The following is a 27300-nucleotide window of genomic DNA, read 5'->3' on the forward strand; positions in this document are numbered from 1 at the left end:
TTTATGCACCAATTTATCAGCTCCCGCCTGCAATGCGCAGCTACCTACCCCTCCCCCCAAATCATCGGTGAACGAAACTGCGGCAGCTACAACCGCTGTACGACGAGTACGCGGTTATTACAGCTGACAGTGATGATGATGATGAGCTTTTACGTCCGAAGGGGGGAAATGTTTGCACAAAATGAGCGTATATGAGGATAAGGAATTGCTTTCATCAAAAATAGGACGAGGTTGTGTGCGTACATTAAATTAGAGCTGGGAAAAGTGGTGGGGCTTACAAATAGACCCTTTGCATTATTGGCGGGGTTTATTTGGAAAAGATCCGATTCCACTTACAGGAGCGTTAGAAAGCGGATTCACGAAAACGGACAACTAAATGATTGGGCTTTGTATTTAACCTGGGGGTTATCATTCTCTTTGTCCCCTGGTCATCAGTTCTTCCTTAATCAGGGTATACCAATAAATTAGCTATCGAAGGGAGCTTACTGTGTAATGTGTACAATCTATAACGCGTCTCACCTGAGGGTAGTTCAGCCTCTTCTCTTGTACCATTATCAACGTCTTCTGATTGATGTGCTGAATTCTCTGGCATAACAGTGTCTCTGTTTATGTCTTTGTTCATTTGAACATCCTCAGGGGCCACATCTCCGGGTGCTTGCGCTGAATCGAGAGCCGAGCCTTGTTGCTCTGCTTCGTTCGCACTGATTTCTAATTCTATACTGGCTTGCTCATTTGCTGCTTCGGCATTCACTTCAACCTGAATTGTAAGTTCGCCATCAGTCAGGTTTTCCCCAACTTTGGGTTCGGGAGAACTTGAATCTTGCTTTTCCTCATCAGTTGTTCGTTCGACAAGAGTTGAATCTGCGTCAGATTGGACGGTTGTGCCACATACATCGGACTCGGGTTCTTCAGCCGCACATTCCTCTTCGATTACTTCATCCAACGCTCCAGCGAATAAGTGATGCGTGTGAGTCAATGTTCCATCATGTGCCAAATAGAGATCCACCAGTGATTCTGGAGGTGGTGGGGGAAACGGTTCGATATCTTCACTACCCTCACTGGCAGAGGTCGACGAATTCGAAGGTGACCCTAGCCGGGTGGGTGAGTGCGCAGCCTTGACTGTTTCCATACTAGCTTCGGAAGTATGAAGGTCATCACAGACAGACGAGGCTTGCGTTGACCCATCAGTTGTGTGTTGATCCTGAGAGTCTGTTAGTCGCATTTCGCTCAGTGAATTCTCAATAATCTCCGAGAGCATGTTGATCACATGAGTACCGTCGTATTCACTATCAGCGTCTGTCTGGTCCGCACTAGCGTCAAGGTCGCTGAGTTGGTTTATGGAAGATAATTGTGGCTTTGGTTTGGTCTGGATAAAACAAAGTGATGGGGAATAAGTGCTCCCAATTGGAAGAAAGTCCACGAGAACAAACGTGTTAGTAAAAGGTGCGAAAAAGTACAACGTGTAAATCAACAAATAGGAACTCCACAGGCGAAATAAGGCAAGAAACTTGATTGGCTCAAAAACCGAACCGCGAGGCAGCGGCTTGGCGGGAAATGCAAATGCAATACCATTTCTACGGAACAAGTCGCCACATGTTCCAACCCCCAACCTGGAGGGCCAGGAGACTGTATTTGTCAGACTTCTAAGCATTGACCAACCTAATATGAGAGACTCTGTGAGTGTCGCGGGGACAGTCCCCAGTATAGCTCAATGGATCGTTGGGGTGCGCTAACCGTCACACCCCGGTAAGGTCCAGTCCCTTAGTGGGAGGTTCTATCCAGATCGCCTGAGTGAGTGTTTGGAGGTGTAGGCACCTCGGAATGATCATGGTAAGTTAGCACTAAGCCCCTTCCCTCTCCTGCTTTACTCTTTTCTTAACAATAAGGCTTTCAAGTAAATCATGGTAATTTTAAGCAACAGTCTTCGAGAATGAATTACCTGTGTGTTTGACTACATAGTAGAGCCGAGAAAGTGGTCGGAACCTTTTGGAAACTACAGTGGGCGAATTATGTACAGGTTCACAGGAGTTTTTGCGCAATTCAATCGACTGTGGTATACCTGAAAGTCTACCTTGTTTTCGGAACCACTGTTACGTGTCACAGGTAACCGATAGAGCCACGCTTAGCATCGGAACTCCCCATGGCTAGACATCCGGCAGTGAAGCATCGGTGTTGAACACTGATGTCATGCTGTCGATGATGATGATGATGAGGAGGAGGGTGCTACAGTTGAACGATTTACTGTGTGATCATATGACGGTCTAAAATGAGGCAACGTTGCAAACTGCAGACACAAGTTCTTTTGAGGATCTATTCCACAAAACCGGTGGACCAGGGGTTGATCTGAGAGATGTGTCGCGCGGAAGCTCCAGAATATTCTGGTGATAGTGGTTTCACTGATTCGGAATTTGACAGACAGAATCCAGGTCTCCCCAGGACTAACGAGGATCGTCCAAGGGAAGCATCACAGTTCTTAGGTTTCTCTGCGTAGAACAAATTTCTAACCACTTCTACAAGCGTTGTGGCTTGGGGCAAGGCGAATAGTTCTTGATCGATGGCGAAGGTTTAGTTTGGAAAAAGTGATCTGCTGAGACTTCTAAAACATTCAATGGAGAGGCTGGAAACGACTGATTGATGGAGAATCTGATCTGGCGCGGTCGACAGATTAGCTTCGGTTACTCGTAAAAGACGTCATGCTGTTAGGAAAGGCGGTCATACACGTTTTTCGTAGGAGACATAAATTATATGTAAATTACATAGAACTTGGTTCTATGCTCCAATCCACTGTAGTTATCAGCCTACTACTCAGAGTTAATTTTCTCAGTGAAAAACGACAGAATAAAGACAGACACACACCTCAATTGACTCCCCAGCTGTCTCCATCGCTTGCGCCACCTGTTCACCCGATGTCGTGACAAAATCTGAGGGGGAAGTATCCACCGTCGAACTGATACAAGCTGCAAGGGGTGGCGCAGTGGGTGGTGGCTGCGGGGGCTCGGTAACTTCTACTGAAGTGATAGTGCCCGTGCTCAACATGCATGCCTGTTGGGGTTCGACCGATTGCACAAATGAAGTCGTTTGTAGTTCAATGTCCGATGGGTATACAGTGTTTTCTTCAATATCCTCGAGCTAAACAGAGTAGGATCATCATGGGGCAAGGCGTTAGTGAACGAAGCGCAAATGGCCGAATCAGCTAGACTCGTACAACTATTCGAAATCATAATTGAGACAGCAAACCAACAACGATCAAACGACGGTGAATAAAAAGTCAGTTCAACTGAGCTTCAAAACGGAGGTGATAGGACCGTCCAAATTCACTTCATTCACAAAAAAGGCCAATTCCGACATTATCCGAAAAGTGGTGGATTTCATCAAGCTATTCCATTTGTTAGCCTTGCGTCGTTGCAAACATGCAGTTAGCTAACAAATGGTCCCAAACACTAATCTGAATTGAATGCAGTGCTGTCATAGCTGGCTGGACAATCACGTGTCACGTTCGCTGAGGAAAACCTTCTTAAAAGAGACTACAACTCATTTCATAAAGGTTGCTGAAAACCCTTCGACAGCCCACCACCGGTTTCGCTCTTCTTGGGGCTCATCAGGTGGACGCAGAGTACAACCCTACTGTATAGCTAACTTTATTTGAGTACAACTGTCCTGGAGGTTAAATCAGCACACTGTGCTTTCTCCAACAAAAATCGATCAGTAAAACTTCGGTAGGATGCACGAAGTGCATGCATCAGCCGGTCTGACGACTGTTCAATTCCACTAGAAAACTCAATCCGTTTGCATACCCTAGTAAGCGCACAGATCGGAGTTTATTCGTAATAAAGCTTGGGTGGACGCACCCGGAAACAGAGGTGATATCCACATCGAATCGCTAAAATTGCGCTATCAGAAAGCGGGACCGCGAGATCACATACCGGAAATCAGATATCAAGAATGCTAAAATGCTAAGCCACGTCACGTGATATCATCGCTTCATAATGAATGATGCATACTTCCATGGTGGCCAGGGTCATCTGCGTAGGTTGTCGTTCCTCTGCCGATTCCCCCTTCCCATCCTCGACAACTTTAGTCTGTGTTTCGTCCTTCAGATCCACGCTTGGCTTCTCAGGTGAGTCGAACTCTCCATCACCATCAGCCAGAGCCGCTGTGTTCTCAATGACAAAGTCATCTTGCACCGCTACAAGGAAAGCGAATTGGTAATTGGCTAAATCTTATCGATAGATAAAACAAAACAACAATTCGTAGAAGAGATTGAGAAAGGGTAATGCTGTGGAATGAATACATGGCTGGGAGCGGAACAGTGACTGAATGCTCCAAAATATTTTCCCCCGGATATCCGTCCCTTTACGACAAACAGTGAAACTATTGTGCCGTATTTAAAAGTCCACATGCACCGCTGATGAGCTCAGAACTCAAGTCCAGCGCATCCCCGCTCTGGTGAGGAATAAGAGAACGTTCCTGTTTGGACCAGAAGGAGAATATGTAAACAAAAATAACTTGAATACAAAATCTAGTTTTCGATTATGTCAAAGTTCTTCGGAACAAGCAAATTGACAACTGACAAGTTTGAAAAATCTGTGGTTGTCAGCCAATTTTTCTTCAGAGCGGCATGTAGAATGACAGCGTCGTAACGAGTGATGCCAGATGTTTTGTCTTTCTGCATCCTTCGCTTACCACGAAAATACAGAGTGAGTGTCACGTGGTTGTTGATCGGTTCGCCTAGCTTGACAGTTGAATCGCAAACTGTTCGCCTAGCTTGACAGTTGAATTGCAAACTTTTTGTCACCATTCGAGGAGACATCATCAGTGTGCTGTTGGGTGGATAGTCCCTCTCTTCCTGCTAGCGTTTATATAGTTTACAAAGAGCAGCTTCCTGCACTGTATCCTGATTGGCCATTGATAATCGTCGCACTTGAATTCTGGTTGGTCCGATCACAATCTGTGTTGCGTTGTGGTTTGTATTTCCTGCCTTCTGCAACAGCCACCTGATCAATTGCCAATTAATGCACCCGAGCTGGAGATATTCCAACACATTACCAACAGAGTGAGTGTGGATGTGCGCGAATGAACTAAAACGTATGCGTTGGGTAACTGAGGGACAATTTATGAAGTGCCCGAGTACTTGCTAGAGAAACGCTAGTAAGAGTCAGGGAACTATTGTTCAACAAAGCTCTATTGTCTTTCCCATAAAGATTTAAGGCTTCCGAGCAGTTTTTCTCTCCTTGAGGGCCGAAAATGTTAAGGTTCTAACCGCTTCACTTGCCGTTCTTCTAATCCCTCAATAAATTATTGGAATTTGGGCGAAGGTCCGACGGATCTCGAGACAGAAGTCCAGAGGCGTGTACCATGAACCTGGGGACGGACTCAAACAGACGACCTCCTGCCTACTGGCGGTTTGAATTTGTCTCCAGGTATGACTCTGATTTCCTATTCCGAGATCTATCAAGTCCCCTTCTTCTGTACAACAAGTTACCCGAAAGCCTCTGGGGTATCTACACTCTGGTACCTAAGAATGACTCACTGAGTGAGTCTTTCAAAAGGCAAACTAGCAGTGCTGGCAGGCCAGATTTTACTAAATCAGGCAGTGCTGCAGTTAGTCAGGCATCTGGTGTAGCGGTGAGCGAACGTCCGTTTTAGCTCAGTCAGTTGAGCACCCGTACGAAGCGGGTGATCGGTGATTCTAGCCGAAACCGCATCGATGACTGTTGTTCGTTTCTAATTTACGAAAACAAAGAGCAGCTGAGAAGTGCACAGAATGCATCCTTCACACACATTTCCACATCATCTTTAGCGCTTACTGAGCTTATTGATACTTCATTGAAAAGTTTAGTTCATCCCCGGATGGATACTCTAGCGAAGGCGACAACAAGCAATCTTGGTGAGCCATTAGAGTCTGGCATTAAATCCAGTGAACGGAATTGTAAGTTAGCTCGGAAAGACAAGATATTAAATGTGGGATGAAGGAAAAAATTCATTTCCCACATTCACAAATTCACTATTCATCCACAGCCGTCTGTGAACGATGACAAAAAATTGCTTTTTAAGTACTCTGAAAAGAAATAAAACCCGGAGGAAAATGTGGAAGGGCTCAGTATGTAGTTTTTCGAAACGCTCTAAAAATTTACCCAGCTGCAATGCCATACCTGCTGCTTGGTTTTCCAAAAAACTGTCCCTTAGGTCAGTAGATCTGTCACGTGGAGACCTTGAAGATGATTTTGAGCCAGGATGCCTTCGGTTGGGATGCAGGTGGCGATAGTGCCGAGCTGGCCGCACTGCGTGTGACTGCCTTGTTCCAGTTCTTTCATCTCTGAAGAGCGAAGAAAATACGAGCATGCAGAAGAGAATCAGATCCACCCACACCCACACACACGCACACGCGCACTTGGGGTTGATTCTTACACACGGTTGTATAAGCCACTTATTGCGTTATGTAAGACCGGCCGACTGCCGGCGATTTACCCTATCGATAAACAGCGGTGCACAAGTTCAGTCACGAAAGTTCTCAGTAGACCGCCGCAGTAAGACAAGGGAAAGAAAGAAAGAGGATTGCTGGAATCGACAACCCTCGAGTACTGCTGCTAGTGGTGTAGAGTAACAAGTAAATGCGGAGGATGGACAGCAAACCGATACTTAAGAGGGACGAGTGGGAGAGCAAGGACTATGGAAAAATGGCTGACAACTCAATTAAGTTAACAGAAGTTAGTTGGTAATATAATTTTGTTTGAGCTGTTGACCTCAGTGAAGCGTGCTGTCCGAAGGCTTGCGAATGCGATGATACGAAGCGTTTTAATGTTCCATGTTGGCCTCACCCCCAAGCGAACTACCAACGACTTCAGGTCTTACTATCTTAGCCGAAAACCAGCAACGGAAAAATAACAGTCAGTGAGCTGTAAATTTTTTGGTGCACAGCTGTCATACTGGCCGAAAAACACGAATGAGGCTGAGACATCGCCAGGTTGCTGAAGCCAAGAAAGTTGCAACTGGTCTCCCAGCAAGTAAGTCGGTACCTTAACCAACGAGCTACCTCTGGTTCAAAGAACATCTGGTTCAAACAACTTGTAGTGTATCTCAAATCATTTCGCTCTTTTCCAAAAGAGATGAATTGCATGCCACGGTCACCCGACTTATTCGCTTGGATGGTCATCAGCACATGTGAGCAAAACACTGGTTTCATAGCCTGAATTGTTGGCCCAGAAACGTAGGATATCGGTTGATCTTTTTCGGTCGACCATTGGGTTCATTCTCTCATATGTTGGGCTTCCGAGACACAATCTTGAGAAGCAAGGGTTACAATTTCACTGTTCAGCTTCGTTGTTGGTCAACCATTTCTGAAAAGCTCCAAATCTGATGGAAACCAGGTTCCTGGTATGAATTGTAGTCAAGTAAACGTCGAGAACGGATTCCCATGACGTGACAAGTTTCGGTTAGACTGGTCTTGACTGAGTCCCCGAAACCCATAACTTTTGAGTTTTCCTTGGCGGAATTCTCATGACTAGTCCCCTCACTGGTCACTGACAATGCATTTAGTTTTAAAAGTCTAAGTGGACTCCTTGGAGTGCGCGCTGTAGGTCAACGATAGACCTATTCCCTCTACTCTTTCGCGTTTTGCTTGCACAGAAACACAAAATAAAGTTCAGTCATGATTCAGTTACCCCGCTTCCGGTGAGAACCTTCCCGGTTTCTCACTATTTAGTGGTACGTAAGCTTGCGGTAACCGTATGTTTTCTTTATGGTAACCTTTTATGTCAACAGAGGCGTATTGTTGTCGAGTAAACGCACTAAAAAACACTGAAAAATAGTCTCATCTCTGGGATTCTGAGTGTCAAACGGCCGTTGCCGAAAAGATCGCATTCATCCCCAGAGTGATTTTGGGGTCGCCCCCGAGCAGACACTCTTCTCACAGTCGAACGTGGTGGGACACAGTCAGGAGCGATGCCCGGCGAATATTCCGCTGAAATCCTTCTGAATATTCCTTGCTTGACACAAACCACATAAGAGGTAGAGTAATTTCGAACTAATCGTTATATAGCCGCAGATCGACATAAATATTATGACAGAGTGGCAGTTGTTCGCAAACAAAAACGCATCAGATTCCTCCCTCAGCGCCGTCACAACCTGAATCCCACCCGGTTTGTCGAAACTGTCTCTCGAATCAACTGTGAGCGAGCGTATCGAGACCAACAGGCAGACATTAGAATTGAAATATAATCTATGCCTGAAAATAGTCGGGGTGCTACAGCGTACAATGTGTGAAAAATCCACTGACGTGTCGCGCAACACCGTGAGCAGTTACAACCCCTCACTGGTCCAGCACGAATAAGTTCACAGCTTTGAACACGTCCATTCCTAGACAGCCAGAATAACTAAAGCTTTGGCAAACGGGATACTTGATCCTAAAACATGTTAGAATGGGTACAACAACTGACAACTCGGTTCCAGTGGATAAAATATTTCCCCACCTACACGCGCTGCCTGATCCTGGCCTACTTGTCCTGTCCGGGCTAGCAAACTGTTGGTTACATGTGAACCATCGATCACCGTCTGTGCGTTCATTAGCCATTCAGTGGTCGATTAGCGGGTCTGTGACGCGATCTATCACAATTAAGTCTGGCTACTGAAAATACGCAGAACCGAAAGCCGTTAAAGCACATACGAATGGGTATTTCTCGGATAACCTCTTATCTTACCTCATTGGTGCGTATCGAGTACACTCGGTGCCCATTATCCGCACAAACCTCTTAGCTGCAAAAGCTTTGCGAGTGGAATGAAACTTTCTTACGCCAAAACATTGCATTTGGTCGCCTATGTGCTCAAACCAAAAAAATATTCCAATCTACGTTCATATCTTTGCTGCTCATCGAATTTTATTGTCCACTGAAGCAATCATACCTCTGGCGAAAAAAGTCTAATGGAATGCTTTCCTAGCATCGCTGATACCCTAGATTGGGCTCGCAAGGCTGGACTCGTACTCCGAACTCAATGGACACGTGGTAGCTTTCGAAAATTCGATTTCATTGTGCGAATACCGAGCGCTGTACACTTAATCTCTTATAATATTGATCGATTGTCCAGGAGAATTAAATAACTCAGAGATGATCTATAGGTCGAATTTGTACTGTAACCCTTGAAGATTGTGTTGCGGGCAGGAAAAGTACATAGAGACCTGGTTTTCCATTTAGTGTTGTGGAAAACGAAAGTAACTTGTTGGGAGGGGGCGGCACGTGCAGAACATGTACTTCGCGTGACCGCACTCGCACATGTGGGAAGCGACCATATGAAATTGGCGCCGGGTGAGGTCTAATTCATCCTTTGAAGTACCTTGATTCATGTATGGAGGTGACAAATCGCGTTGGGTATGTTGTGTTTAACACAGATTACCAGCTCATATGCTATACAGGGACGCTACATCGAGCAGAAACTCGGCTCAATAGATAGTTTCCTCAAAAAAGCACGATTGTCACTATTGAGAATATTTCAAACGAATCCAGTAACATCTCCGTTGCTGTTGCTAGAACAGATGTTTAGGGGCTCGTTCTATGACGATAGCACCGGGAAACTGTTCAAACCTAAACGCTTGACTATAGAAGGATAAGATTTGAGGTGGTTTCGAAATGAGTTCATGTACTTTTTAAAATTCTTTTTTAAAATTCTCTAAAACAGAGCCTCGGCTTGGTCATGTGACAGCAGTGATGTGCGTCTCATTTCAAGTTCTGAAAGAGAGCCTGAATAAACCATCAAAAAGTCGCGCGGTGTGAAATATCAGTGGGTCATTAACTCACAAATGAAATCCGTCTGTGCCCATAAGTCTAGAGACAGGGTTGGGCTTCGTAACTTTTTGTTTAGTGGTTGACATTCTACCCTCTGAATAGCAGATAATCAATGGTGTTATCAGCCTGTAACTAGACATGAAGTAGCACCACTTCTTAAAGGAAACTACTCACAAGGTTGCTGAAAACTCTTCGACAGCCCACGACCGGTTGCACCCTTCCACTTCGGGTTCATCAGGTAGGCTCCCCGAGTTTCCGTCAACCTTATGTTCTACTTGAACACCACTTCTGTTCAATCAGCTGATTCACGTCACGTGACCCTATGTTGTGTTCCTCCACGGTCGACCTCTGTGACTGAGGAAGATAATTGCGACTTAATGATGTTTTTTCTTCATTTTTGGCACAGTTTTCATAGTTTACGTATAGTATAAATTGAACAACTAAGAAAAATGTCGGTTGAATGTGTCACAAACTGGTTAGAACAGGGGTACACTACGAATTGCAATAGGTAGAGGAGGTATAATGGATAGTATCTGTGACAAGATTGCACAGGGTATTCTGTTTACAACAAAGTCTTCAGTTCTGACCAGTTCAGCTTACTTTTTCACTCCGTGTTTTCCGTCTGGACGACCGTCATCCAAATGTTTATCCTCTTTCGTTGGAACACCTTCCTTTTGGCGACTTACTGCTGTTGAACCTTTGTGTGAAGACGCTTCACTTGCAAGTTCTTTCTTGCTTGTGGACCGCACAGAATCATCCATGCCTTTCTCCTTTGAATGATTCGCCACCTCGCTCTTTCGTCCAAATCTACCGGCCTGTCGTCTAGGTTCAGCACCCAATAATTTTTGTGTTTGTTCTCTCGTCTGCTTCAATTCGTATGCCAATGCCCGATGTTTTGCTATTTGTGCCCGAAGTTTCTGTTCTTTCATAAGTAGCTCCTCAACGATCATCGATCGTCTTTCAAGCGTCAGCGCATCTTCAATCCAATGATCTCCAGGAATCTCGTCCTGCGCAGACGATTCCGAAAGACTATTGGTCCAAGACAGTTCACTCGGTTCGCTGGACGAAGTCCCATAGCCGTGTCGCCTGTCACTGGAAGACCTTTGGTGTCTGCGAGGTGAGGAGCCTACCCGATGTGACGCACGGTAGGGTTTAACCGAATGGTGTCGCGATTCACGGTATGCATTTCGTTGGTCTGACAAATGCCGCCGGTGATGGTGTGACACACAGGAATGACATAGGCATGTGTAGTTTCGGTGGTAGTAGCGATGAGAATGATAGTGATCGTGATGACCATGTCCATGATGATGATGACGACGACGACGATGTCCGTGACAGGATGAATGATATCGTCTACGATGGCGCGAATGACAACAGGAATGGGACGAAGACGGACTGAGGCTACCGTAACTGTCAACTCGATCACATGTGGAACAGTAGGAAGCCGAATCCGGTGAATTAAGCAGACTTGCTTGAGACCCCAGTGATACGTCTGTCTCATCATCCGCACCGTCGCATGGTACAAATGACAGCGGCAACGACGGTGAGGGTGACCTTGGTGATATGGCTGGTTGGACATGTCCCGGTTCTGGCACATCCACGGACAACTCAACTTCTTGACCGCCAGCAGGTGCCTCGATTGTTTCCATTGTAGACGCCGTCGTTGACAACGGTTCCCTCAAAATATCTTGGGAATCTTGTGGTCTGGATACCGCATCGGGTTCTTTACGTTGTCTGGAAACTTCATCAGAGTCCGTGTCAGAGTCTAAATATACTGGATTGCGTGGTGGACCTCCTACAAAGAAAGAAGTTTAACAAATAATCTAACTGGTGAGGGATTAATCAGTGTATTTTGTAACCCAGGCAGAAAGGACTGGAAGTGAACAATGCCAAATGTATGAAGAAGTCTTGAAGGATTAGCCTTGACAAATGTGTGAATTGAACGAACGCCATGTCCATATATTCCCCAAACTGAACTGTTCATACGTAACATACTACTCATAAGGTCGCCGAAAATCCCTGATCGGCAACCTCATGAGTAGTGCATTACGTTAACACGATATACTATGGTACTGGCGTATCGTACCAGCTGGCCGGTGCAGCACATTCAGTTAAAGAGGAACATTGCAAACGAGGGATTCAGTTGCGTCTTCCGTAAAAACCAAATCAGTATGCAAGTGAATGTATTTCACAAAACTGTTCAAGTCACCGACGATCACCTTAGCAACTCGTCTAGGTGACGTAGGTTGGAATCAGATACCAAGAGTAAGTGGGCGAGTTGTATGAACCGCCAGCAAAGGGTAAAATCCAAACATAAACTTTTTTCTCCTTGTGTCTAGTCATGAGGGAACTAATTTTTGAAGAAACCGAATTTGTTTGTTTAAACGGTGTCTTGTGCACAAACTGTATGATCTACTACTGTTCTTATAATATGCCAACCAGTTTTTGAGAAATACACTCATTTGCAAATCAGTTTGGTTTTCACGGGAGACTCCATTAAGTCTCTTGTTTATGACGTCCTCCAATTGAATGTGCTGCACACGGACCGCCTCATGATTCAGTCGGCACGATATTCGAAATATTGCAGTATATTTTCATCAAGGAAACTACTCACAAGGCTGTCGAAGAGTTTTCAGCAACTTTGTGAGCAGGTTCCTTTACACCAACCAGTTCATTGACTGGGACTGATCCCCATCATGGTGATTGCACGCGATGGAGGAATGTGCCATTGTGGTATTGCGCAAAAAGTCACAAAAAACCCCAAGTCTGATATGAACTTGCCGGATCATTTCCAGATAAGCCCAGCCAAGAAGTTAACCGCCGCCACGCAAAAAAGACTAGAAAAAAGAGGACATGGAATTTGTACTTTTAGTGTTTATTGAAGGGGGTGGGATATTAGGACTTGTCATAAATGATCTGCATGAAAAGGTCCATTATTCGGTACCTTCGCCTCCACACGAATTCATACAAGTAGCTGTCCAATAAAGATCGGTGTGTGCCCCATTGGCGTTTATTTTGCATCTTGTAGACGTGCAAAGGAGACTCGATGGTTTGTGTGCGAGCTCCAGTCGGTGGATCCACAAAGTTTTCGGAATGATTAATCGTTGGAGTCTACAAAAGCCGCCAACAGCAAACTTCGCGGGGAAAGTTCTTCCAGTCAACGGCGATCGCGTGGCTAAAAGATAATTCTTCTGAACAGAATTTAATTTTTGCCGAATTTTTCGACCAGCAATAAATGAATAGAATAACTGTCCTAAACTCCATCCTAGACCGCTCCAATCAAGTTCCCTTTCGAAGACCGATTTCTTACCGACACTGTCAGGCATTACACCTTCACCTGTCAGAAACAGTTGAAAGTGTCATTTGGTGGCTATTGTTGCATAAACGTTGCTGACGGATCACTCCGTGGCTTTGCAAAAAACGTACTGCTGTCTCCTTGTCATGAACGAGAGTTGAAAGCATCAGAAAGTTCATTCGGTTTTACGTCGGAGAATATTTCTGCACAAAATGAGCCTAGATGAGGATTAGGAATTCTTTTCATCAAAAGTAGGTCAAGTTTGTGTGCGTACACTAAAATGGCGCTGGCAAAGTGTTGAGGGGCTCATCTGGGAAAGATTTAACTTGTCTACCGTCAGAAAGGGAAGCCTGTTCTCAGATGTCTCCCCGATGATTTACACACTGCCTTTTGTCGGTACAGTTATTTGGACTATTTACTTTAGACATCACTTTCTCGAATTCAGCGATCCGAATTTTTTTCTCAAAATCTACTTTCCTCTCTCTGACATTGACGACCTATCACGAGTTCCTGGGCAGGCGGACATGGAGGGCTTAATGTACCTGGGCTTTGGAATGGGACATAAAGAGCGGCGCAGTTGTGGACTTTCATCAATCTTTCTGTTCTCTCCAACTGTTTACCTTCGCCCATGTTCCATGCGCGCCTTCCGGTTCGTGTCGGACTCCCAGGCTCACCCAGAAGAACGGTGTCCAATTGTTCAACACCTTCCAGCAGACAAATTCGTGTTGAATGTCTAAAAACTCTCCACGTCTGCTACGATATTCATCTCCAGTCTATCCCATGGTCTGAGGTGAAATTTAGAGTTTACCAAACCGTCCTGGAGATTGGTACTCAAGAAGGATTTCCCGATGCGAATTTGGGCCATCTGCCTAAAGACAAAACCAGCAAGGCTGTTTCTGTCCCAGAGTGCACTTCATCTTAGTAGTACTTGCTATCTGAAGAACTAATCTATGGAATACTCGACATGCCTAGGTTACAGAGGATCTCTCGGAGACATTGCAGATGAAATATGGCAAGTACCGGAGTCCAACTTGACATCACGATACTTCTCCCATTCGTTCACTTGCTCCGGCATGTACTTTTGAGCTCCAACTGTTTTCTTCATCCGTACCAATAATTCATCTTGCTGCAAAGGCCACCCAGTTCGACACAGAGTGGGCATATGTGTGAATGTGCGCAACTAACCTACTTGAGTGTTCGAGCCCCAACAACTGGGCCTGCTCTTAGTTGTTCTTTTGTGATTTCCATGTGATCTCACCGCCAATCAGAATCACAAAACTGGCCTAGGACAGGGCCCACACAATGCTCTAAGCTTCGGAACCTTTAAGAGCAGAGTGAAAATTTTAGCACCAGAATGTTGCATTTTGTTGCGTATGTACTCAAACCAAAAACAAGCCTAATCTACATCCATACTTTTGCAGTTCACCAAATTTGTTCACTAAAGCAATCATACCTCTGACGGAAAAGCCTAATAACTGAACATCACATCATTTGGAAGGATGTCACGTGCAGGGTACGGACCAAACGAAGGCATGCTCTGATTGGCCAGAATGCCAGCCAGTCCGGATCGAGCATCTTTGACTCGACGCCTCTCGTCCCCTCACGGAGATTCCAGCGCGACCCTGTAGAACACCCTGTGAATACCCTATAAATACAGTTGTATAACTTCCCTTTGTCTCCATAAATGGCTATGTAGAGCTACCGTGCCTTCTGATATACCACAGTGGGGGGCACAGGAATCCAAGGGACCGATACAGAGTCGCACTACCGTTCAGCGAGACACAACAGTTAATGATACTGATTAAGAAACACGTAAGCTTGACCCACGGCATGTGTCACTGAACCAGAGGCTGTAGTCAGCCGCCGTAGTTACTTGAAAATTAAACGGAATCGTTCAGGAAGCGTTGGAATAACCGTAGCGGTCACTCACCAGATTACGCGTCACAAAACACACAAACCAAGTGATATTTCCTGTCCCGCTTGCAACCTGAGCCGACAACATGTACACTACAGCTTCCCATCCCTTTTATTTACGTGGTTATACCAACTGCGACACGCGCCAGGCTTGCAAACTTCAACACATTAGGTCAAGTTGTATTCAGCTTCGTGCAAGTATCGAACACGAAGGGACATTTCTGTCTTCACATTGCACACAATAAATAGGCATGCAACTTGGCCCACACACACACACTCGCGCGCACAGCAGAGGAAGTCAACCGAGCTCTACAAGTCTCCACGGTCAACTACGGAGCACGTGTGGGAAGACACGTCCCGCGCGTCCGGAACTTCGCTCAGGAACTCTGACCAGTTGTCCTCAGACAATGACTCACCTTTTGCCTCAGCATCCTGGTAAAACTGACCTTTGCTGGGGCTCTTATTGCCTCCTGATAGTGGTGTGGAAACGGGAAAATGGGAAACTCTCTGCCCGTAAGCAGATAGCCATTGGCAACAAGCTGAACAGAGCTGGGGGCACTCAAGCCCACATCCTTCCCCTAACGCTTTCGAATTTGGGATAGATGTGTTTTGAAAAACCGTGGAAAATGGCGAGCCTTTGTCAACCAGCAAACGAGATAACAAGAACAATGTGGCGATAACAAACAGCACAGTCCACTTCCTCCGAGTGACGGTCGAGTGCGCGTCACATTTGGCAGAAACCACTCATGATATCGGCAAGAACCATGCTTTCCAAGGTCTCTACTTAGTTTCCCTGATCGATCACGGACAGCACGATTCGCACTTCCAACACTTTTTGTCACCAAGTTAACGAAACCCCACTGCGTACGGGACGGGGCGCATTAGTTGCACAATGCTCTCAGCTGCAAAACCTTTAGGAGTGAATTAAAACTTTTTTCGCTAAAATTCTGCATTTTGTTGCCCATGTGCTCAAACCAAAAGCCATCTTAATCTGCCTTCATGTTTTTGCAGCTCACCAAATTTCATTGTCCACTGGTGGGGGGTCTGGTGGAATAATTTCCCAGCATCGCTGAGACCCCGGGATGCCTAAATTGGGCTCAAAAGTTTGGACTGGTACTCTGAACTCAATTGCCCAATTGCTTTAGTCCATCAAGGACCCCTCATAGGTTTCGAATACTGAACTGGGACACATTCTCCCAAAGTACTTAAAATCTACGCGTTTTCATATCTAGACAACAAAGAGTAGAACACCCGACCCCGTTTCGGGAATATTTTGCAAAAACAGCCGGCAGATGATGACTTGTCCACGGGTTGCAAATGTCTTCCAGTTGATGGGATACCTAACTGTTTCGAGACTTATTTGATACCAACACACAAACTGCAGCTAAAATAGCCAATCAGCTGACGCCAGATGATGGACCGCTGCTGACGGACGGGAAATGAATGTAGCTATAAGGACGTGCTTGTGTTGTGAAAGGCACATCGAAAGCTACCTAATGGTGTGATCCAGTCCTCACACTGTGCTGAAATCGATGCGAACTGCGTGAAAATCGCCTGAACTGCTTTGCCTTTTAAAAATCCGACGAAAGAAAAACGTCTACTTTTCCCGTTACACAATGATTTTGTCCTCACTAGAATGTGATTTCCAACGCTATGACCTTGAAAAGACTTCGCTATATGCGTATGCGGAAGTTGGCATGTGTGATGCATGTAATTTGGGATTTTTGAGACATCACGTTGGTATAGAATGACTTCTAGAATGGACTTCTAGTACCTTTCCTCCCTCCAAATAGAGGCCACTTAGGAAAGCAATGGCGTTCATCCCCACAAGCAGTTTAAGAGTTCGCAGAAAAGTAAAATTAGAAACGAAGAAAAAGTCTTCATAAATTCACAAGCAGACACCAACGTACCAAACGGCAGATCAACTCCTCCGGCAGTGGCCAATGAATCTGCAGCCTGAGCAACGGGTTTGTCCGGTTTGGTGACGTCACTGGGTGTACCAGTTGGTTTTCGTGATTCGATAAAGCCATGAGCAACTTCGGTTGGTTTTTGTCGGGATGGACTTGTCTTATCCTGCATATAACAGATGGCATAGACAAGCTCAGTAGGGACCCGTGAACTGTTTGAATTTAATAACAGAAAATGGTCCTTCAGGAACAGCTGAACGTTCCTTACTATGATCTACTACAGAGTTTCCGAGAAATACACTCGTTTGCATATCAATTTGGTTTTCATGAGAGACTCAACTGAATCTCTCGTTTATGATATGGGTTCAAGTAGAACATAAGGTTGATGGAAACTCGGGGACTGCGCCTACCAGATGAGCCGCAAGAAGAGCGAAACCGATCATGAGCTGTCGAAGTTTTCAGCAACCTTGTAAGTAGTTTCCTTTATGAAAATATACTGCGATATCTCGAATATCGTGCCAACTGAATCATGAGGCGGCCTGTGTGCAGCACATTCAGTTGTAGAATATCATAAATGAGAGATTCAGTTGAGTCTCTCGTGAAAACCAAAATGATTTGCAAATGAGTGTATTTCTCGAAAGAGATATCGCGATACATGTATATCTTTGTAATGTGATACTCATAAGGTTGCTGAAAATATTTCAAATACGATATTTCAAATATCGTAGCGACTGAAACATGAGGCGGCCTGGTACAGCACATTCAGTTGCCTGAGAATATCATAAACGAGAGATTCAGCTGGGTTCCAGGTGAGTCTCACGAAAGAACCAAATTAGTTTGCAAATGAGTGTATATTCGCTAATTTCGTGCAATTTGGTTTCAAGTAGAACATAAAGTTGACGGAAACTCGGAGACTGCGCCTACCTGATGAGCCCCAATAAGGGCAAAACCGGTTGTGGGCTGTCGAAGAGTTTTCAGCAACCTTGTGAGTAATTTCGTTTATGAAAACACTACTGAGTTTCTTTGTGACGTTTGGAGAAAGATACACGGAAATCTAGCAAGTACGTACATGACACGGAACAGTTGGTGACAAGGTCATCAACTGTGTGTATGCTACCCAACCGTTTGGAAACAGGGGTCTTGTTTCGGCCATCAAAGAAGCTACCGAAAATCCGGCTGTGTATCGATTGAATCGACGACGTTTCACAGACAGAAGTGCACACACTCGTGTTCACCATGTGGCATTCTTCTCGGATAAATTCGTGGCCAAACTGACGTGTATTCAGATTATTGATCTGGTAATCTGCTGCTACGGGGAAGTAAGCTGCACCAGGACCACTCACTTCGTAAGGTTTTACAAAAGTGCCAGGCTGCACTGTGGGGAGAGACGAAGGCTGTTCTACATGCATGCCACAGACTTTCGAGGATTCGTTTGATGACTGCTGAAAGTGCTAGTAGGTCCTGGTTCTTGAACTCAATAACTATCCCAATAGAGGAAATTTTCCCATACGGGAAATTTGTCACTCTGAAACAGACAACATAAACAGGGGAAGATAAGGACCACTACTTAAGTCCCGTTGGACTGACACACTCGTTAGAAATAGTAGTTTGTCCCCGAATGGTATAAGTCGCTCACACTTTTGTGTCACTTGGCTATCATTTTGATAAATCACACTGATGGCAGCCGGAGACGAAAGCTTCTTTACGTTTGAACTCACCACTGGCCTGTGCGACGGCTTGGTTGTCGGTTTGGTTCCGGTGGGCTGGTGCCCGGACTCCATGGATGAAGGTCGTCCCCAATCGGTGACTGCCCTACTTGGAAGAGTGTCCTTTACCTGAAATCCAGCTGAACGGAGTTCTTGTCGTAGCTTCTCTATGGTCTCCCGTGTATCCTGAAATGAGGCGAGTTAGGGATCTCGTCACCATCACAACTAGCTACTTTATGTCAAACGAAGTCCTTAAGGTCGAAAAGCAATGCTAACTACGGTCTACAGTACGGTCTACAGCACGAACTAGCAGTTTCACTGAATAGTAGCACCTACATACTCAATTGCGTTATGTAATGAAACAGAGGAGTGGACAACCTAGGGGCAGAAACAGAACAGGACAGGCGTTAGACTGGATCTCCCATTGAGATCTTGGGCTTAATGCGAAGGCTTTGTTGAAAACGCTTGGCCTAACAGGATCAAAGTCCAATGGCATATGCGACGGTGGAATGTCATAGGTGAACTCGTGTTGGACGTAACACCATATGGGAGAGTGAATGATTGGACTAATGTGGCCGAGAGAGAGTTTTACATCTATCCCAGAGAATCCGACAGAGTATTTAAAATACCCAGAGAATGGAATCCTGTGTGACATCTTTTGGGGAGGAGGAATGGCATCGAACAAAGCGATGTGCTAGACTCTGCCCCTGTGTTCACGGTTGATGAGTAGGATTGCCGCAGACGTGATTCATTCTGTATAGGTTGTGGTAAGGTTTGACGTTACGCCCACATCAATTTATTCATAACTAAGCTAACGGGTTCCGAAAAATTTGTGCGGGCACTTCAAACTGCTCTCTGTCATCGGGGGACAGCGAGTCACTCGGTGGATGAGTGGTATGCCCAAAAAAGGAAGTTGGATCTCGTGAGTGACACAGTCGCTTTTCGGATTTGGTAAGCGTCATGAGAGTCTTTATAATTCCCGCAGAATAAACTGCCGCAACTCGTGGGAAAAACAGAAACGAACTGGTGAGGACCAGGAAATCCTAATTTAACCTCGAAGGTCACATTCCAGAATTCCACATAGGTCAGGAAGCAAGCTTTATCCACCAAACAAATACTGATAACACTGAGGAGCATACCGACATAACTGGTCTGACTGCCGAGTCCTCTTGTTTTCTACTCATCCGGTCTGCACGAGCTTGCGGTACAATGGAACCCCGGTCCAAAGGATATTTGTCATCTGAAGCCCAGCTTCGGGCAGACAATTTAGGCGCAGTCTCGTCCCTCAGTTGACTGCGTTGTAATTGGGGAACTGATGATGAAGCCAATGCAGCATCGGAAGGGACTATTTTGGCCGGCTTTGGAAGTTGTTTCTGCAACTGACTGGCTCGTGCTCGACCCATCAAGGATGCACATGCAGGATGATGATGGTGATGATGGCGTGTAGCTGAGGACAGTTTACCTGGTAAAGAACACAAGATGAAACAGACAGCTGTAACCAGTTGGTTATTGTTAAAAATATGACATGTGGAAGTCTTCAAGTTGTGAAGATGTTAAAGCAATGTGTGAAGACGAGAACAAGCCTAAAGATTAGGTGAGACCGAACCAGTTTCGGTGTCCACAATGCTCTGTTACTTTCGTGTTGAGTACCACGATATTCACGCTACTACGAACGGCGTGTGCGGCGGAAACGCACACGTGCCAACGTGTGGTTTGCAATAGCCAATATGTCTTCGCCAGATGTGAAAACAAACACAAATCTAGGGTTTGGGAGCTAGTTCCAGAGCAGACAATTCAATGAACGAAACATACTCTGTCTTGGAGATCACAAACCACATTTAGACGGCTAGTCGAGATTGTTATAGAGTGAACTTCCGCTCTTCTAAAATAGGATAGTTGATCCCAATGCAAGGAAACTTACCTTGACGAGCGTCAGCAGGTTCACTTCCGCGTGAAGGGGAGAAGAAAATCTCTGATACAGGGTATGGAACTTCGGTCTCTCGACTATCATCCACTGGTTCTGCCGTTCGTCTTTTCTGTCTTGAGTCACCGGCTTCTAGGACCGGCACGTCTTTTGTTCGTGATGGAGAACGGCCTGCGGAGCCAGTCCTTGTGGTAGGTTGTTTTGAACCAGAATCAATCGTTGGCCTGGTTGGTTTTGGGCGTATGTGTCGCTTTGCTTGCATAACAGCACGTTTTTCCGTACTCTCCTCCGGTAGGTTCGGATCCATGAGGCGACGTCGATGCACACACTGTGCGTGATGATGGAGTACATCATCTGGAGCAGGCGCGGCATCTGTTGCCGGTTTTTCATGGCGCTTTGATCGATTAGCGTCATACTCTTTCACCATCGAGCTTTCGGGCCTGCCAAAACGAAAGTGAAGACGCATTGCTTTTGTAGAACTGGGTACAGTAACAGATAACTATCTGTCCACTGGAGACTAGGCGGACGTTTGCCGTTAAAAAAAACGCGGGACACACCCTCACACCCTTCCAGGTGGAACTGCCTGATCTCTCTTCGTCCAAGCACTGGGGCAGATTCCATAATTTTCGTTCACGAGACAAACGAAGAAGCAATGAGTAAATGTCAGAGTGAGTTTTACCGGAAAGGGATGACAACAACTCAAAGCCAGTACGAAATTTGGATGTCACAAGTAAGTTTCACTGCGATAATCCAGAGAAGCCGTCCACAGCACAATTTAACTGACGTTGGAAGCAAAATCTCATGGAAACACTTCTTATCTGACGAACCGGCTTCATGTGGGTCACAAACGCAAAGTTATTATGGCTCTCTAGAAGTCTGAAATTCAAGTTCCCGATTGCCCCTGAGAAAGCTGACACCTTTTGCTTCCTGAGCAGTCGCATGAATCATAGCGTTTTGCAAGCAAACAGACGAGCGCTGAATTAAAGTGGATACAGTCAAGAAGTTCGAACTGACGACGGCTGTCGTCAGTAAATAAAGGTAATCTAAGGTAATCTAAACCATTTTAAAGGGGCAGTCGAAGTCAGCCTCTCCCGAGATGGACAAAGTGGTTAGAGCGCGAATTTACTGACCGGAAGGTTCGCGATTCGAACCCGACCTCTGCCTCTCGACTTCCGCTGTCTAGGCTTGGGCAACCTAGAGGTATCCCAGCCCTCGTGCCTCCTTCATGTGACATGGAAGCTAGGCATCGAAAGGGTGCTACAGCTGATCGATTTTTTCAGCCTTTTCCGGGGAGCAATGTCTCTCGAGCTAGGCTTAAACTTTAAGCAAACAAACCATCTCTTGAGTCGCTACGGGATCAGTGGAACTAACCCGGCACTGCAAACAAAAATTTACCACCTGTAGTAACCTAAATCAGCCTTGTCCGGGTGCAGCAGTGCGTTTGTTGCTGTGCCCTTCATTGTCAGACATCAATGGTTCTTTTCAACGATGCGGACAAATGTCACATCTGTCTTCTGGTAGCTGATTCTATCAAAACGTCTGGAAAAAAGCTGTTTTTCTCTTAGTAGTTTTTAATTTGGTTATAGATAGACGGTTGGAAAGTTTGGTAGAAAGAAACACACTCAGGCTGGCGGTGCACGCTCCCTTCTACAATGAGGTCATGTGAAACGAGAGACCAAGCGCCTATTGGTAAAGGTTGAGCTGATCGTCTGCAAACAGTGCTCGAGGGGGTTCATCAGAATACTGTCCTTCGTTATACTCAGGAAAACTTGGCCACAACAACTTGTTTGTACTTTACTGTTTTCCATTTTTAAACATGAGTCGAACAATACGGCTTTGTGAGGCTAATGGAAAATAGAACCAAATTTAGGTAGGTTCAATCGGAGTCCTGTTGTGACCTCGAGTAGAATTCCCACCCTTCTGAGCAAATAGATCTCCGCGGAATCATCTACACCGTCCATCTCTGACAACTAAAACTGCGCGACTGAATGTTCGGAAAAGTTTCCATCACAATATACTTCACATAAATATACTACTGACCAGGTTGAAATGTCGGTGTCAAGTGGATTTGAGATTTCAATTTGAGCGGTCATTCAGTCCGCTAAATAGTGTACTCAAAAGTCTTGAGAAATTGTCAAAACACTCCAATGAGGTTCTGGTGGAAGCCGGAGGTATGAAGAAATGTCACGTGATCAAAACAAAGTTCATTGTCACGTGAATCAGTTCAACAGATTAAAGCGAGCCTAAAAGTAAATTATCCTCGCGTGCCAACATGTTGGCCTATGACATGTGTACTCACAAATGAGAAACTGGACGTTATTCGAGATGTCCTAAACTTATGTTCAATGTTAGCGGCAGGCTGATCCGGGATTTGGGGAAACCGTAAGTTCCCAACTACCGGCGAAGCTGACAAGTAATTTTTTCCCGTTACTGTGACAAGACAAATAGACTCCCTTTTCAGGATTAAGTTACTGCGCTTTTGGAAGGTTCAAAACACCCAGAGACGCAACATTTTGAATGATTAATTGCTTAGATAGCCTAGATTAGTTGCTTAAGATTCAAACACCATATGCGGCAAAATTCCTGGATCGATCGCTTTTTGGTGATTCCATGGGACACTCGTTGTGGATATTCCAGAATCAATTCCACGTTTCTGACAGTAACCAAAACAATTTATCGCATCTCACCCATCCCACGTGAAAGTGAATGATGAATGGAAGTATGGCGTCACGCTCAGTTTTGATAGGGAATCTTGGAACCAGGTTACAGTGCTTTCCAGAGCGGCCATACTACGCCGGTCCAGTCGGCAGACGATGCTTAAATCCAAATTGCACACAACTTTCGAAATGCACTCATTTGTACGCCAACTTAGTTTTAGGGGGGGACTCAGCTAGCCGACTAGCAGCCAAATCTAGTACGCCAACTAGTTTTAGGGGGGGACTCAGCTAGCCGACTAGCAGCCAAATCTACTGTTTATGATATTCACTTCATGGGGAATCCGTGCACTGGTCAGTATTGGAAGCGGTTACAGAATAAGCCAGTGTAGCGTAGATGACAAGCAGAATCAAACTGAAGAAAGGACACAACTAAAAATGGCAACCGTATAACTGACAGCAGTGCTCCTGGATCGCACCACACACAAGAGGCAAAACGTACTAAGTGAAGCAAACACACAATACTACTGAAATGGAACCAACTGCTTGACGAACCAACCAGAAGCGATTTACTCAAAGCACAAAGTAATCAATCGCAATATAAATTCCAAGCAGTAGTAAAACATCACAAACGAGAGATTCAGCTGGGTCCCAGGTGAGTCTCTCGAAAAAACAAATTAGTTTACAGATGAGTGTATATTCGCTAATTTCGTGCAATTTGGTTTCAAGTAGAACATAAGGTTGACGGAAACCCGGAGACCGCGCCTAGCTGATGAGCCTCAAAAAGGGTGAAACAAATCGTGGACTGCCGACGGATTTTCAGCAGCCTTATGAGTGGTACATTACAAGGGTTTGTAAGCCAATTACCAACCTCGGAAAAATATCAATTGCCACCTGATCAATATAAACGATGGCGTATACTCTATTATACAACGATAATATTGGTCAAAATATTAGTAGCTTGGGTGAATTTATTGATCGTTGACCGGATGGCATGATTTACAAACGTTTCCTCACCACACAAGGGAACATGATCGGTGAGTAGTGATCATGTCACGCTGTGCGGTGACGAAACATTTGCACATCGTTTGCCAAGCTCGGAGAACAGATCAGAAGCCACGTGACCAACAACCCATAACTCTGTCCTTCATAATAGTATATATGTAGTAGGATGGAACTCAACTGGCTGTGATATTATGTATTGCAGCAATAATAAATTAACAGTGAGAATGAAGGTAGGTTAGAACCCAAGGCGTTCCCATTCATATCAATATGGACAATTGTATTAAGCTAGCACTAAGTCCCCTTCCCATTCACCTTTATTCTTTTCCTCAAAACAAGGCTTCCAAATAAATAATGGCTGTAAGGTAGCAAAGAATCCATGTTGAACACTGATATCATGCTGTCGATGATGATGATAATGAGGTAATTTGGCGCTACTGTAAACCTCTCAGTGAAATTCCGTTTGAGGAACTTGGGCGAGACAACCGCGGGAGAGCGAAATGTGAATCGTCTCACAAGTGCCATGAAAAATTAGCTCCGTTGCCTCACCGAAAATGACCAGACAGATGAATTGGAATTCTTCCAGAACATGAAAAAGTGACGCACTCGTTCGTCTGACAAGTGGTTTATTATGAGTTGGATGGTCGCGGGTTAAATCGTTCCGGAGATTAGTAAAAATGTCCAAAGTTGATGAAACAGCTGAACAGCGCTTTTCGGCAAGTCAACAAAGACGGACGTCACTAATGAGGTGGAATTTCCGAGAGCCAATATGCAATACACCCGGGAACGCAATCGAACAAGAGATGTCAAAGAACGAAGGCTCGCAAAGTGGCAAAAAAAACGGTATGCTCAGAGGGAAAAAGAATACCGATCGAGCGGTTGAACCTCACCAAGAAACCTGATAAGCGCGCGGTTATTGGTTGTCAATTCGACCACACAAGAAGTCTGACAGAAATTCGATAAAGTCAGTTAATCAATCGCTTTCTGTACTGTAGTGTTCCTCAGTTGAAACAGGATACCAACAACAGACCGTGATGCTAACATTTTGGAAAGAAAAATGCTGATTTCACATCGACAAATGAATTGTGAGACTCACGTTTTTGAGTGCTTTCGTTTCGCCTTGCACTTTTCTCGATGCATTGGTGCTACAGCTGCATAGGGATCGAGTCCCTCCGGAGGGCCTTCGTGATAGTGACTTGCCTGTTGTGACGGCCGTGCTTGACGAGCACGCTCCTGGCGTGCGTCTAAACGAGGATCTCCAGGACCGACAGAATGATGCTTTCCCGAACGGCCACATTTGATGTCAGGCGGTAGTTCTGATCGGCCAGGTGCAACTGGAGCCTGATGGTGATGATGGTGATAGGCAGTCGGCATTGGACCGTACGTGAACGGAGGCGCTACAGGCATTCGGCCACCGTAGTGGTAAGCTGCTGCTGCAGCCGCGGCCGCGGCCGCCGCATGATGATGATGAGACTCACCAAAAAATGGAGGTGCGCCTGGATGGAACGGATAGCCGGCGGCTGCGGCCGCCATAGCAGCTGCTTGTTGTTGTTGTCGTTGCAAATGCAGTTGGTATTGTTTCACATCCACAGATCTTGGACGACGAATCACCACGTATGGAACCTCTTCAAGCATTTCAGCTGCTGCACTATCGGTCAACTCCATTGGTAGCACATCTGGGTGAGCGTGTTCACCGCCACCACCAAAAGGGTAGCCTCTTGGATAGGGACGCCGCAGTTGACGTTCGTTTGATGTTTTCTTTGTGTTCTTACTCACGTCTGAGTCTTTCCCACCTGGATGGCGGTAAGCCTCCATCCTACGCATTTCGGCGTGTAACCCACTAAGGTGTACATCACACGGTATGGAATGCGATAAATTCGAGGACTGTCCACAGGTATGAGCCAGCATATTTCTATGATGTGAAGGTCTCGCCGGTAAAGTGTCCACTGGAAGAACGGGTAGTTGATTTGATGAGGTGATACTCATCGCTGAAGTGACTTGCATGCTGGGCTGTGATTGTCGCGTGGAAACGGAGGCGTGCGGGCAACCGGTTTTGTGCTGACGAAGAAGTGATCCAGATGAGTTTGTGCGAATGTTGCCATCACCGAGTTCGGTTTTTGACGACTCCGGTCTTAGGATTACACCGGTTGTGCTGTCAGATCCGCTGGAACTCCAACGATCGAACGGAGCGGCTTGAAGTGGTTCGATAGATGGTCGACTTGGTCTGACCTCGACAGGATCACTTGGGAAGAATGGGTAGGAGGTAGTTGAGACCCCACTTGCCGGGATCTGACTGGTCGACCGACTAGAGAGAAGTGACGTGCCAAGCTGATTTGCGGAGGATAGGAAAGAGACCGGAAAAAAACAACTCAGGTTAGCACATTGAACATTATATATATATATATATATATCATAATAGACGCCAAATTTTATTGGGTAAGTAAACGTAGCCAATCAAAAAAAGGATAACAAAATTTTTCATCATTAGTAGTCACATAAAGGAGGTTTTGTGTGCCTGTGTTGACATTTTTTTCACGATGGACATCAGTACGCGCATTGAAATTTTGAAACTCTATTATTCCCTCGGTGAAAGCGCCACCGCTGCACTTCGTGGTTGCAAAACCAAACATGGTCTCATCAAAGATCCTTTCACCGTGTCGACCATCGCACGTTTGATTGCGAAATTTGAGTCCACTGGATCTGGATTGGATTTTCCTGGTAAAGGAAGAAAGTCTCTGAGTGAAGAAAGAGTGCCCATCGTACAGAATGCCGTCGAGCATATTTAGTCCCAGAACACCATGGCATCTTCGTCAATAACTCAGGTGTCTCAGTTGACCGGCATTCCCCGCGCCAGCGTGCATCGTATTATGAGACAACAGCTTGGTGGAGTTAAGAGCAAGAATTGAACAAGAGTGTGCACGAGTGACGCTTGGAGAAGTTAAACATGCTGTGTCTCACATCTCATACTGCCTCCAACTTGTTATAGAAGGGTGGTTTTCTTCAACATCTTTTGTAATGCCAGTTTGTTCACAGTATGTATGTCCACATAAAAATTGGCGTTAAAGTTTTAACATGGATATTATTTTTTTGCATCTATTATGAGACACTGTATATATGCATAT

The 27300-nt window shown here is 45.5% G+C and overlaps 3 protein-coding genes across 3 annotated transcripts in view; 2 read left to right on the plus strand and 1 right to left on the minus strand.

Moving 5' to 3' along the window:
• The window catches only part of T265_07253 (hypothetical protein), a gene marked incomplete at both ends in the record, with an annotated part of 96808 nt that overhangs the window by 19349 nt on the left and 50159 nt on the right, over window positions 1-27300 (minus strand). Inside the window, 10 exons of the mRNA XM_009172727.1 lie at window positions 520-1366; window positions 2857-3129; window positions 4002-4213; window positions 6153-6316; window positions 10377-11571; window positions 16896-17058; window positions 18611-18784; window positions 19738-20060; window positions 20520-20962; window positions 25275-26506. Of these exons, the coding sequence (XP_009170991.1) occupies window positions 520-1366; window positions 2857-3129; window positions 4002-4213; window positions 6153-6316; window positions 10377-11571; window positions 16896-17058; window positions 18611-18784; window positions 19738-20060; window positions 20520-20962; window positions 25275-26506 (5026 nt within the window). The remainder of the gene's footprint in view (window positions 1-519; window positions 1367-2856; window positions 3130-4001; window positions 4214-6152; window positions 6317-10376; window positions 11572-16895; window positions 17059-18610; window positions 18785-19737; window positions 20061-20519; window positions 20963-25274; window positions 26507-27300) is intronic.
• T265_14243 (hypothetical protein) lies at window positions 9939-10896 on the plus strand (the record flags this gene model as incomplete). The annotated part of the gene is made up of 2 exons (XM_009172735.1): window positions 9939-10014; window positions 10712-10896. Coding segments are annotated over 2 exons (261 nt in total), but the record flags the coding sequence as incomplete, so codon positions are not given.
• Window positions 26716-27300, plus strand: part of T265_07252 (hypothetical protein) — a gene marked incomplete at both ends in the record, with an annotated part of 55378 nt that continues 54793 nt past the window's right edge. The window contains one exon of the mRNA XM_009172726.1: window positions 26716-26896. Coding sequence (XP_009170990.1) covers window positions 26716-26896 — 181 coding nt within the window. The remainder of the gene's footprint in view (window positions 26897-27300) is intronic.

The sequence above is a fragment of the Opisthorchis viverrini genome (genome assembly GCF_000715545.1).
Source record: "Opisthorchis viverrini unplaced genomic scaffold opera_v5_166, whole genome shotgun sequence".
Classification (NCBI taxonomy): domain Eukaryota; kingdom Metazoa; phylum Platyhelminthes; class Trematoda; order Opisthorchiida; family Opisthorchiidae; genus Opisthorchis; species Opisthorchis viverrini.